Raw genomic sequence first — 12,917 nt, 5'->3', positions numbered from 1 at the left:
CACAGAACGGACGGACCATTGCATTCTGAAATAGCTGCATGTATAATATATGTCACCTCTGTATTTGCCCTTCCTCCCACTGGCTCTGCTGTTGGCCTACTTTCAGCACCATGTGAGTCAAACTCGGTGAAACAGAGCGGCAAACCAATTAGCTTGATGATGATTTTCAATATGAATGTTAGGTGGGGAAAGGGGGGAGGGGGGGTTTACCCAGGAGCATAGGCCTGTTTGTCAGCTTTGTATGTCAACAACAATACCCATAGATGCTGAATCATGGGTCGGTCTGCACTGCCACTGACTCCATGCCCTACTTTTCCCTCTCTCTGCATCTTCTCTCTCTCTCTCTCTCTCTCTCTCTCTCTCTCTCTCTCTCTCTCTCTCTCTCTCTCTCTCTCTCTCTCTCTCTCTCTCTCTCTTTGTTCATCATCAAATCAAATCAAAACAGATACATTTTTATTGATGTAGTCTAAAAGCACAAATAGCCATTTGCTTTCACAGTCCGTACACAACAGGGGCTGCTTATCCTGGGACCCCTTAAGGCAGTCCAGTTTTTAAGCCACAGCCGAGATTCTGTTATAAACTACAACTGCACAATTCAGCTGCGTGTCAACCACGATATGCAAGCAGGCTGGCAAGTGGTGGTAACATGCCGTCAAAGTGGGTGAAGCTTTAGAAAATCTAAATGGGCATGCATGGGTCTCATATCAAAATATCTGAATGAGCTATAGTTGGCTTCGGTCATCCATTGGTCAAAATCACATACATTTCCAATTTTCAAAAGTTATTGATACTATATATTGATACTGTCTGTTGTTCAAAAGAGGGATATCTGATTGTTTCAAAAGTGATGTCAAATTACGATGTATTTTTATGTAAAATAGAATCTAATACAATCTTCGCACCTGGTACACAACATGAATAACTCCCGTTTCCGTCAAGCAACAATTCCGTCTCCTTGATCTCTTTTCTACTCCTTGAATAACTCCGCCGGCCTCTCCTAATCTCTTTCTAATTTCATTTCTTATATTTTGTCCCACTCCCTCTTGTTCTCTTCTTATCTCTGTGTTTGTAATCAAGCTACAGGCAGACTGCTGTGCTGTCTACTAAATCAGTCAATGCTAAATGGACCAATAAACTCCCTTCCAATTATCGTTTATGTTTGTTTTTCCCTCAGTGCGACTCCTTTCCTCCCTCCCTTTCCTGCTCCGTCCTGTGTGATCTATGCGCCACAGTCTAGTGGTTTAGAGACTGGCTGTGAATTCTAATGCCCTTGTAGTTCTGCTGCAGCGGCAAAATACAATTTTATATCTCTACTCAGGTTGATTGCACAATTTAATCTTTTACATTCAATGTATTACTGCCATGTGCTTTTCTTTCCTGTTTGTTGTCTATTTTTATTAATACATTTTTTTAAAGTTATCTTGTGTCATTCATTGCATTATTTCATTCTACATAGAATGGATAACCAGCCTAAAAGTCGCTGTGTGCGCTGAAAAAACGATCCTGTATTTATACACAGCCTAGGTTCTGTTAACTGGCATGATGCTAACGGTGAGCCCCCTTTGTTTACGTACCTACATACCCGTTTACAGAGCCTAGGTTGTGTATTAAGTCTATCAACGTCGGATCTTTTTTCCAGCGCACACACAGTACAGTAGGGGAGAACGGGGTAAGTAGGCACACTTTTTACTCTAGTGAGAATTGCTCATCACCAAAACATCTGTCAATAGCCATTCCTACATTAAATTGAAGCTTAAGGTGTTGGCTAGAAATGTGTGTCTCTCTTTTTTTCCAACTTATTGTAATGAAGAAGTAATTTACCATCAAAGACACTCTGACACATTGTGACAACCAACCCCATCAAGGGGTCGGTTGTCACACACTATGGGGTTGTTTGTCACAATGTTATCTTAATGGGAAAAATCTTAAAAAGAAGGCAAGGAGGCAGGACCAAATTTGAATGTTTAATTGCATTGTCAAGTTGACAAATAGGCCTACATAACGTTCTGTAGCCTTGGCAGCTGGTCTAGTTTGGGATGCACTGGGTTGTTTTGATTTTGTTGCCCTTTTTTCTTTTGCTTGCTAGCTGCCTTTTCCTGCTCTATTCTTTCCTTCTCTGGGGTGTCAGTGAGGATACAGCTTGACAATTTCTTTCGTTATTGGGTTCCCTTTCTGGCTGCAGCCTTGAGATAACATGTGACAACCAACCCCCCAAAAAATTTGACGACCAACCCCAACTTGAATTTCTTGCTAGCATCAAGGCCAACAACCATCTGACAACTAATTAGCTTGCTAACCACAATCTAAACTATAGTTTACCCTTCACACTTTCTGAGGGTAACAAGTGTTTTGTTATAAACCCATTGTGTGAAAGCCTAGAAGAAAAATACTGAGAAGCAAAATATTTTGAATTTGACATGAAAAACACAAAACATCCTCTCACCTGAAATGCAGCAGTCTAACTCCAAGGAAGTCTATGTATGTGACCTCTGATCCCAATTCTGGACCTTTTTTATATCAACATTTCAGAGCTAGCGCGCTCTGGTGGCGAGATATAACGAATGTGACATCCAACCCATGTGACAAATTACCCCGTTCTCCCCTACTGACAGGTAGCGGATCGCGAGGAGGTATTCACTGATGTTGTCAACAAGCGTCCTCCAGTATCACTGACTCTACCTTTAATGATCATATTAAAACGTACCATGGGCCCACACTAGACATTGGGACAGTGATTAGCCAGTATTAGCCAGATATCTGCTAGTCAGACTAGCCATTAATCAGATCTAGTATATGAAATGCTCTCCTTTAAACACTTCTCATTCCTCTCACACCTCCACCCACCCAGAGAGCGCTGCAGCCCCTCCCCCGGCCCGCCTCTCTCCGCAGGATGTTTTTCTGACCTACATTTCAGCCATGCCTCTAGTTCTCACCCTTTTTCATTGGCCATCTTCATCCAATCTCTATCCTGCCTCTCCCACACACATCTTTATATCATTGCCCCTCCATTTATTCAATTATTGACCACTCAGCCCGTGTTGAGTGATGGCATATAGGGCATGCTGCACTTTGTAAAAATGTTTCAAAACAAAATATCGCTTTGATGACAAAATCTTACAAAACATCTGAACAGAAGTGAAGTAATTTTATCGCATCAATTTGAACTCCTTCAGTTTTTCACTTACATTACAAGAACACGTTTTTTTTGACAATTCCCCTGATAAAGGACTCACACATTCTACCATACTGTGCGGAAGCTGTGGAAACAATAACACATAACTTAGTGACATATTTTTCGTTTTCTTCTTTTAATTATCGGTATAGTCGAGAAGATGTGTCATGAGGAGCCAATTATCACCTCTGATCAATGCAGAAACACCTTAGAGAAGAGAACATCTGTTGAGGCACACATGCACACACACAGACACAGACACACACAGATACTCACGGTTCAGTCCCACATCGTGGTAGGTGAGGAGAGTGGGCTTGTTTCCTTTGGGTGCCCCGCGGATCACCACATGCAGCATGCCATAAGGGGTCTCCACATCATGTTCCTGTGAAAACACACACATACACACTCATTTATCTCTAGGTTGCATTTGACTTTGAAAGAAAAGCTGCTCCCAAACGCTCCCATGGCGAGTTAAAATAAACACTCAATGATCGATTATCTAAAGTGTCAGACACAACAACAAATCCATAGGACTTAAAAGCCGTGCAGCGTAAGAAACTCAATATTAAACTTAAAAGAAAATGCTACTTCTCATACCACTCATACAACTTGAACCCCTGAAAATAAGTTTGGACTCATTTAAAAATGTGTAAAGTGGAAATCAGTATTACAATTTCAGATGGAAGAAAAGTTTGAAGCTGACTAAAACATAAATATGAAAGAGAATGTTGAGAAGGGGCATTCTAGAACGTTTTCATGTTGGAGAGGTTTTAGCTTGTATTGCGAAATTCATTTGACTCCAACTTCAGTGGTTTTCATAATTGGTGTTTGACCTGAGAACATACATAGCACACATATACACTTGATCTTTTTGGGCTTTTGCTTTTGATAAATCCAACAAGCCTTTTAAAATATTATTTTAATTTTTTTTGCAAAACATCTAACAGCTAACAGTATAGCTCATACTGCCTCCACTGTTGTGGATACAAATGCCTTTTGTTATGACGCACATTTTGTAAGCATTGGCTGGTCAGAGCCAAACTCAAAATGGAGGTAAAACATATCTCTTGTGATCTGCGCAACATAGGTACACACACACATGTGCACACACACACACACACACACACACACACACACAGGCACAATGCAAATGAACACACACCTTACATGCGCAGCATAGTTTTTTTATGCGACTGTTATGACTGCACTGAATCCTTTGTATAAATGATGCCAGGGTAAGGGTTACACACTATCGCATTATTCTACATCTTCATCGTAAACTATTCCTAGAAACAGCTGAACAGCCACTATCAATCTGCAGCATCTCTCTTTGTAACATAATACACATCCACACGCAGTGAATTGATCGACTGCCAATTGACTCACAGTACAGACACAAACAGCACAACTGCCAAAATTCGGCATAATCCCCTCGAAATCATGCATCCGGCATTTAAGAGTTAATCCAGCAAGATGGTTTCACTATAATTCCAGCATCAACATCAGCGTTATTTACAATCCGAAATTCTAATTTGAGGCCTCAGGGAATCTTTGTTTACGGTCTGTTCTGAGGAACTGTAGTCCGTCAAAACAAGGTGAGATATTTTACACGTGACACACAATGACCTTCACCCACCAGGAGGAAAACAAATAGAGGTATTTACTATTTACAATGTCTCTTTGTGGATATTTTTTTAATGCTCCACAGCAAAATGAGCAGTGGGATAATTATTTTTTTAGATAGCAACAACAGGACCAAATAATAGCAAAAACCATGTGTCACACCTATGAAAAGAGCAATACAAATAAATAAACTGCTTCAATCAAATAATAACTCCATCCACTCTATCCCCTGTTTCCTTCACACACACACGCACACACACACACACACACACACACACACACACACACATCGTTTCAAGGTTGCCACAGTGGATGATACTGCAGTAGGATTAACACTTGCTCTACACGCCCGTACACACACGCTGCTCATGTGCCTATCCTGCAGAGGTATTTACAACGGCGCAGTGCAAAGCATCTATACTGGCGAGCCTAAGTGTGTCAGTGGGCCACAGTCAAAGAGTGACGCTGCAGTTTCTCACTCACATTACCACATTACAGAATGTAAAGACCAAACATATCCCAGATGCTCTTTGTAACACATCTACATCAGTGTTGACGGACAATATATCTTAAAAAAAAAAAAATTGATTTTTAGAAATATAATGACACCTAATGTTACATATACAGGGAAAACACACCATGTGACATTTCTCAAAGGATAAAAATATTTATGTTGATGTCCAAATCCAAAGACAGTGAGTCTCACACACTGTATGAATACATCACACACACACACACAAACTGGGGTACAGTAGTCATCCTACCATCACATACTCCTCCGCGGCACTCACCCCATCCCAGCACTCTGGCATGGCTCCTCAGTAACTGTACTTTCAGCTGATTAAGAAGAATTGGTAAAAGGAGCGTGCAGAGAGGCAGACAGACGAGCAGCCAGGCCTCTCCTGTTTGAAGGGACTAGGTCCTGGTTATGCACACGCTGTATGATGGAGAGTTAGATGGTGGAGGGTTTCTGCAGTGTCTTTGTCTGCTCACATCCACTCCCACCCAGACTCTTAAACTGGGAGCTGTAGCCCTCCCCTCTCCCCCTCCCCTTGTCCTCACACTCGATAGGCAACCCAGACAGGGTGTGGGCCGGCTGGAGATGATTGGCTCACAGTGCTGCCTCCCCACGCATGGGATTTGTCAACTGTCTTGTCAGTCTTTTGCCTGAAGGCTGTGTGTGTGTGTATGTGTGTGTCTCTCTCGCTCTCTCTCTCTCTCTCTCTCTCTCTCTCTCTCTCTCTCTCTCTCTCTCTCTCTCTCTCTCTCTCTCTCTCTCATCAGCACCACTGCTCTAGTTTCGATCTGTTTTTCTCAGCGACCACGTGATGTTCCAGCCCTTTTGACAATAACAAAACAGCTGACGTTCATGAATTAGCCGTAATGAGACTGAAAATGTATGTAGAAATGTTAAGAGACCTGCACCATAAGAATGGAGCTAGCCCTGACACATTATTCAGCAGAGGACAAGGATGAAAGGAGAATCATCCCATCACGGCTTGATGATGGACGAGAACTAAGAGGCATGTTGTGGCAAAATCCATTGACCTGTGATCTGATTCAATCACCGGGACAAGTTGAACCCATACCCACAAAAATGTTTCATATTGAGTTCCACTTTGGTAAACTCTGACACACATTTGCGCCGTTGACCAATTGAACACTGGGATTTCGCATCAGTTTTTAGTATTGTTCTATATTTTGCTGTTTACAGATCTCCACCTGCTCTGATATCTATACCAAACCCTCCAAAGCTAACAGTTAAAAAAAAAAAAAAAAAAAAAAAACATTGATCGCATTCATTCATGATGTTACCATTCATTTAATCCCTGCAAAAAATACAATACTTTTTATTATTTTGCAGGTTAAGAAGCATTGTCTGTCTTTGCCCCAGCTGAGGAGGCAAGCAAACTCTAAAATCTGGCCAAAATGTGCACAAAGTAATATATAGGTACATTTAAACTAATGCTACTAAAGTATATTATTTGTCCCTTTCCATCTTTCAAATTAAATATAATATTTTGGGTTTGCAGAAGGGTGAGAGGCGTACGTGCATGTTCACACTCTTTCTGTCTCTCTCTCTTTCCCTTCCCTTCCCCCTCTCTCTCTCTCTCTCCTTCCCTTCCCCCTCTCTCTCTCCCTCTCTCCTTCTCTCTCTCTATCTCCCCCCCCCCCGCCCCCTGCTTGCTGACTCTGCATCATTGTGACTTTAAACATACAAGCTGTGTCTCAATTCAGGGGTCGCATCCTTCTAAGGACGCGGTCTATGAAGGCGTGCCATGAACTAATTGCATTGGCGCGTTTAATCACTTTTATACACTCAATTCAGAGGAGCATTGTACAATCTTTTGATAAAATGAGTTTAGTATTTTTACAAGTAGGCCTATCATAAAAATATAAACTCTTAAATGATTTGTGTTTTGAAATAACCTCTGGCTCAGAAGTGCCTGCAACTAGATTAACGGCCAATAGGAAATGCCCGATTACAGCTTCAAAAATGCATTTTCTGCAAACGCACCGAGATCCAGTCGAAGAGGTGGTCTCGTTGCGCTTGTTCAGTCCGTCCCGAGTGCGATTGCTGTATTCACACCTGCCTGAAAGATGCGCACGGGGGCGGAAGTGCACCTGAGTTTGCTTCAACCGAAGTTAACACGGCAGGTGTGAATACGCCCTCAGATAAACATAAATGACAGAATGTAAGGAGTGCTGTGGTAGATTCACAGTTTTTAGACCTGGAAGGCTTATTGAATGCTATTCTTAGCATATCCTCTTGATTAACCAATTGAATTCCACACCGCTTTAATTGATGATGCATTCTGCTGAGGTTGTTCATGAGGTATTTATCTAACAAGCCATGAACTCTCCTTGGGGCAAACAGTGAGCTGCGTGCCTCCACCTACCTAGGACTAACATTACCACAAACTATTTAGCTTTGATATTAGGATTTTTTTGCAGGATAATATATTTTTCCTGTCACGATAAATAAATAACTACATGACTGAAGGCAGAAGTCGGAAGTGTTCGAGAGCTGTTCAAAGGTGGAGTCAGCGATTCTGGAGAATGCTTATCTTCAAAATCAGTGAATATCTCCTCACCATCCGCTAACTGTCCGTACTGTGTGCGCAGAGGAAAAAAAATCCAGTGTTAATACACAGCCTAAATGGGTTATGTTGCTAGCTATGGTGGGCCCCCTATGTTTGCATACCCTTCCCCCTCTCTCTCTCTCTTTCTCCTTCCCTTCCCCCTCTCTCTCTCTCTTTCTCCTTCCCTCCCTCTCTCCTTCTCTCTCTCTCTCTCCCTCTCTCCTTCTCTCTCTCTCTCTCTCTCACTCTCTCTCCCCGCCCCCTACTTGCTGACTCTGCATCATTGTGACTTTAAACATACAAGCTGTATCTCAATTCAGGGGTCGTATGAAGGCGTGCCATGAACTCATTTCATTGGCGCGTTTAATCCCTTTTATACACTCAATTCAGAGGAGCATGCTCTTCATGTAATAAGCAATTAAACTTTATGTAGTATCCCGAATTTTATCCAATCACAGAGAACGCTACAAACCGACACCCGTCCGCACCCGTCTCACTCAATGGCGGAGCAGGTAAAAATCCTTCCCAATGTCTGTTTTGATGGTTTTTATCATGTTTTATCACACTTATGGATCTGAGATGATGCAAGATAACTCGCTGCTTGAAGACCGCAGTGGATTGATGTGGTGACGTAGGGACGAGCGAGGGGACTGCTAACTGCAGTAACTGACAGGAAGTTAGCTAAAAGAACCATTCCGCTTACAGCTCCTTTAAAGGTGCTCTGAGGAAATTTTTATCCTCTGGTAATAAATTACATGTTAGAGCAAACGAACGAGACCATCAATGCAAAGAATGCTATTTTGATATAGTTTTTCTGATTGCCTTTGTTATGGGCACCCTTACCCAGGAACTATAGTTGGCATAGTAAAACTAGTGCCGCTTTTGTCCAAAGGGGGGTGCAATAATTAACAAAAACTGAAAGTTCCTTGGAGCACATTTAAAGAAGGGATTATATAAATGAGATATAGGCACAATCCTCTCTCACAGGCAGGCATAGGCACAAACAACTCTTAAAATGCAGTGTTATTTTCTGGGACCGTGAAGTGTCAGGTTTACGTGTGAAAGAGAGGTGTGTCATGACAAAACATCTCATTATTCCTGTCTGACACTCAGAACACGTCGGACTAAAATAAAGCTGGGTGTCAATATGTGAAACGCTATGTGAAAACAGACTTCTCAAACTGATGTCGTAACGGCTTATGCAAGTTTATACATCGGGGAGTTCTGGTGTTTGGCTCGAATTACAGCAGCTGAGTCGAACTCAAAACTGATGTTAAATAGCTTACTGCAAACTCATGTCTTTTAAGTTTTAATTTAATTTAAACAAATTAGAGAAGGTGATACAATGTTTTAATTCCATGTTCGTTTTATAACATCTTGTGTTCAGTTTCTCAGAATTATCTTGCTGTCAATACAATGTATGTAATAAGCTTGTTACCAAACATTAGCACTGTAAACGTGCTAACTCTAAAATGATTGTGTTAAAGATAAGCATTTCCCGTAACCATGATTAGCCAGAAAGGCCATGTCCACACGTACACAGGTATTTTCCCTGGGCAAGACACTGAACCCCAAATTGCTCCCGATGGTTCAGAAAGCACCTTGCATGGCAGCTACTGCCATTGGTGTTTGAGTGTGTGTATATAATGTGTTAAGATTTGTAAAAGCGCTTTGGAAGCGCATTGTGAAGCACCTTGTGCCCCTGGTCTGTGAAGGGCGCTCTATAAATAAAGCTTACTTACTTACTTACATGAAGTCACAAATATATAGTAGGATATAATGTATTTAGTTAAACATTTAACAAAAACATGGAGGTACCGTCATATTTCAATGCTGAAATGTGTGACACAATGAAACTACAAAGCGTGGGGCATCTTGTCACAAAACAGTAGGCCCTACAATAGATCGTTGAAAGGCTTTAATTAAAGCCCAGTAGTCACTGAGTTATTACTATTAACCACACACACAAGGATTGGAGCTTACCCCTGCAATTATTGTGTGACAGCCATTAACACTCTTTGACAGGTCACCAGTCTAGCATTGGGCTGACACACATACATTCAATATCACAATCACACATAGGCATTTTAGAGTTCCTAAACAGTTTTTTTTTCATTATATGTTGGCCCAAGGCAAGCATGCATACTCCACACAGAAAAGCCTCAGCTGGATAATGGATTCAAAGCCAACACCCAAATACTACATTAATGAATGCTCCATCCCTGCCAATGTCTTTAACAGGAGTCAAATATGAGGCAGCCCATCTATCTTAAAGGTGGAGTCATTGATTCTGGAGCATGCTTGTTGATTTTTTTCTCAAAATCAATTAATATCTCTGGTACCTACTGTGTGTGCACTGAAAACAAATCTAGTGTTAAAACACAGCCACGTCTCTGTAAACTGGCAGGTTGCTAGTGGGCCCCCTTTGTTTACATTCGTTTTATTTACTTAGATGACATTAATTACATAACTAATAATGTTTTGAGAGGACATATATAATATTATAAAATAGGTTGGTAGTAGGCCTATGAGGTCTAAGGTAGTTACAGTACTTCCATCTTTGTTATATTTAGCTGTGTGAAATTAGAGATATCTTTTTTCTTTGTTGACTCGCTATTTATATTGCTATTTACCCAAGTGAAAAAGCATGAATAGATGACAAACAAAAGACGGATGAAGGCCAAAAAGGTGGCTGGAACACAAATAGACGCACTGATAAGAAAAGCTAACAGAGTAGAGGGAGAGGCAGGCTCAATCTCAACATGACAACGGCACACACATCAACTCACAAACCTTCCAATCGCCGGCCGGCATCAGCTGTTCACAGCTCTCCTGCAGAGAAAGACAGGGAGAGACAGAGGAAATCAAATTAAAATAGGAAGTAGATAAGCAGGCGGAACTGACAAAAGCTTGTTTCTCACGCATAACAAGGTGCGTCCACTGTTGGAGCTAGAGGCTGCTAGATAGATATAACCACAGACACAGAAAAACACAGTTTCCCATAAGCACCAATTACAGTAAATGGTGCTCAACTGTCTCTGAACATAGTACACAGTTATAATGTTTTTTATATATGAAATTTAGCATTCATTCCTCCCTATATGGGCACAGCCAATCTATATTAATAAACTAATGAAAAGGAGTAATGATGAACTGCATTAGGTTGGGGGACAGTCTGACTTTTAGTCATTGTTATCCCTCGAGCTGCAATAACACTGTATCCTACATTTCCCAGATAGTAATAGGAGATAGTGGCTTTCATGTGACCCAAAACACACCAATGTCTACTGTCTAGACTTAGGAACTATAAAAGACATGACACAACTGTTTTCAAAGGCTGAGAGGTACCCCCCATGAATAGTAAACCAGTATTGATGGGTAAAATTGGTGCCCCTTAAAGACCTTCTGAGTATATACAGTATATTATAATATTCAGTAAGTTCAGTGCCAAACACACCTATTATTCAAGTGTATCTCAATTCTAGAGGGATAGTGAAGATCATTTACTGAGGTGCATGTGGGAGACTGGGAACAAATCGGCAGTTAAAAAGTGAAGGAAGATGGTGGATTATTTTTAACACAGGATGTGAGAGAGAGAGTGCACGGAAACCAGATTCCCCCATTACACAAAGTCAACCCACCAGTCACCGATATCTGTAAACAAAGCTGAGTTTGTGCATATTGGCAGGTTGTAAAAAATAATATTTTTTTTGTCATCTGGCCACAGAGGCGAGGTCCCTGCAAGACCAAATGGATTAAAACATTTTAGAGTCACTGATTGATGACAAGCTGACTTCAGAGGAAGTGAACGCTGCACCAGCGCCAGTCAAAGATTTCCAGCATTTGCAGCACTACATTTGATGTCGGGCAAAACACTTTTGAATGCAGGAATTCATCTTTAATCTTTCAAGTGCCCCCTTTTCCTGAGGTCTCTGGTTTTGACTCATTTCAGAAGACGTGTACTGGCATAAAACTGTTTGCTGAAGAGGACAAGATTTCTTTTTGTCACTTTTCACCGACAGTTAAAGTTTACTGATCCTGACCATGTGTTGTATCGGCACATTTGATTTCAGAGCATGTCCCTGCTCTGCTGCCTAAGAGCAGAGCAGGGACATCTGGAAATCTGGAGAAAAAGAAAATATTAAGGACGTGCACAAGAGGTTAGACATCAGTTTAAGGCTGTCAGACAAACGGTCACCACATTGCTTCTTTGTTAAACATGCAACAGTAAGGTGAGTTCATGTGGGGATTTCTCAAGTTATTTCTGAAAGACAATGTGACAGGATTAAAGATGGATACTGTACAAAGTCAATAGGAAGAGTGTTGGATTAAGGTAGGGGAGGGAGGAGTGAAGACAGTCACATTTTAATTCATAACAGTGAAGACAGGACAGGAGTGGCACTCCACGGAGTGAACTAAGTCATATCAGACAGGGACACACCTAAAGAAAGAGAAAGATTCAGCTAAAACAACAGGACCTGAAGTTGCCCTATAAGAAGAATATGACAAGCTGCTGTATCATCACCTCAGCATCTACATTTTTAGGGGGCAATACACCCAATAAAATGATTTCACATCTCAATAGGAATGTGCGTCTGAAAAGGCAACTTCAGTCCCTGTGGATTCCATGCAGACGGCTCATTAGTGTCAGAGGGAAAACTGTTAGTGGACAGTAAGGTGGTGGGACCAGCAGGTGGCACTCTTCTCCTTGTTATAACTCCAGCCCCATGATAGAATATGTGAAGGATGTTCTGCAGAAGTTGAGCTCAGTGAGAAGGGAGAGAGCACTGTGTGGTCACATCTAGATCAAATGGGTGCGTGGCTTGTATGTTTATGAGAAATGATGTCCAATGTTGTCCAAGTGTAAAGGTCTATAAAAGAGAGAGAGATTTTCCATTGAAACCAGAAGAAACTAATGCTTGAAGATGCAAGTCCTCCTTTAGCCAGGAGCCTGCCCTGGTCGTCCCATGGTGATATCTCTGGCTGTGATTTGTGTATAGAGGCTGCATAGAGGAAGGTTGCTGTGAAGACTTGGCTAG

The 12,917-nt window shown here is 41.5% G+C and overlaps 1 protein-coding gene across 2 annotated transcripts in view; it reads right to left on the bottom strand.

Moving 5' to 3' along the window:
- Positions 1-12,917, bottom strand: part of ndrg4 (NDRG family member 4) — a 47,630-nt gene that overhangs the window by 12,508 nt on the left and 22,205 nt on the right. The window contains exons 4-5 of one of the 2 annotated variants that reach the window (XM_080027429.1): positions 10,672-10,710; positions 3,449-3,554 (exon numbers count right to left, since the gene is read on the bottom strand). In XM_080027429.1, coding sequence (XP_079883555.1) covers positions 3,449-3,554; positions 10,672-10,710 — 145 coding nt within the window. Of the gene's footprint in view, positions 1-3,448; positions 3,555-5,559; positions 5,734-10,671; positions 10,711-12,917 lie in introns of those variants that run through there. The other variant, XM_080027430.1, reaches the window with a different exon arrangement.

Source organism: Ammodytes marinus (genome assembly GCF_949987685.1).
Source record: "Ammodytes marinus genome assembly, chromosome: 5".
Lineage (NCBI taxonomy): Eukaryota > Metazoa > Chordata > Actinopteri > Uranoscopiformes > Ammodytidae > Ammodytes > Ammodytes marinus.
This window is presented reverse-complemented; position numbering and strand designations above follow the sequence as displayed.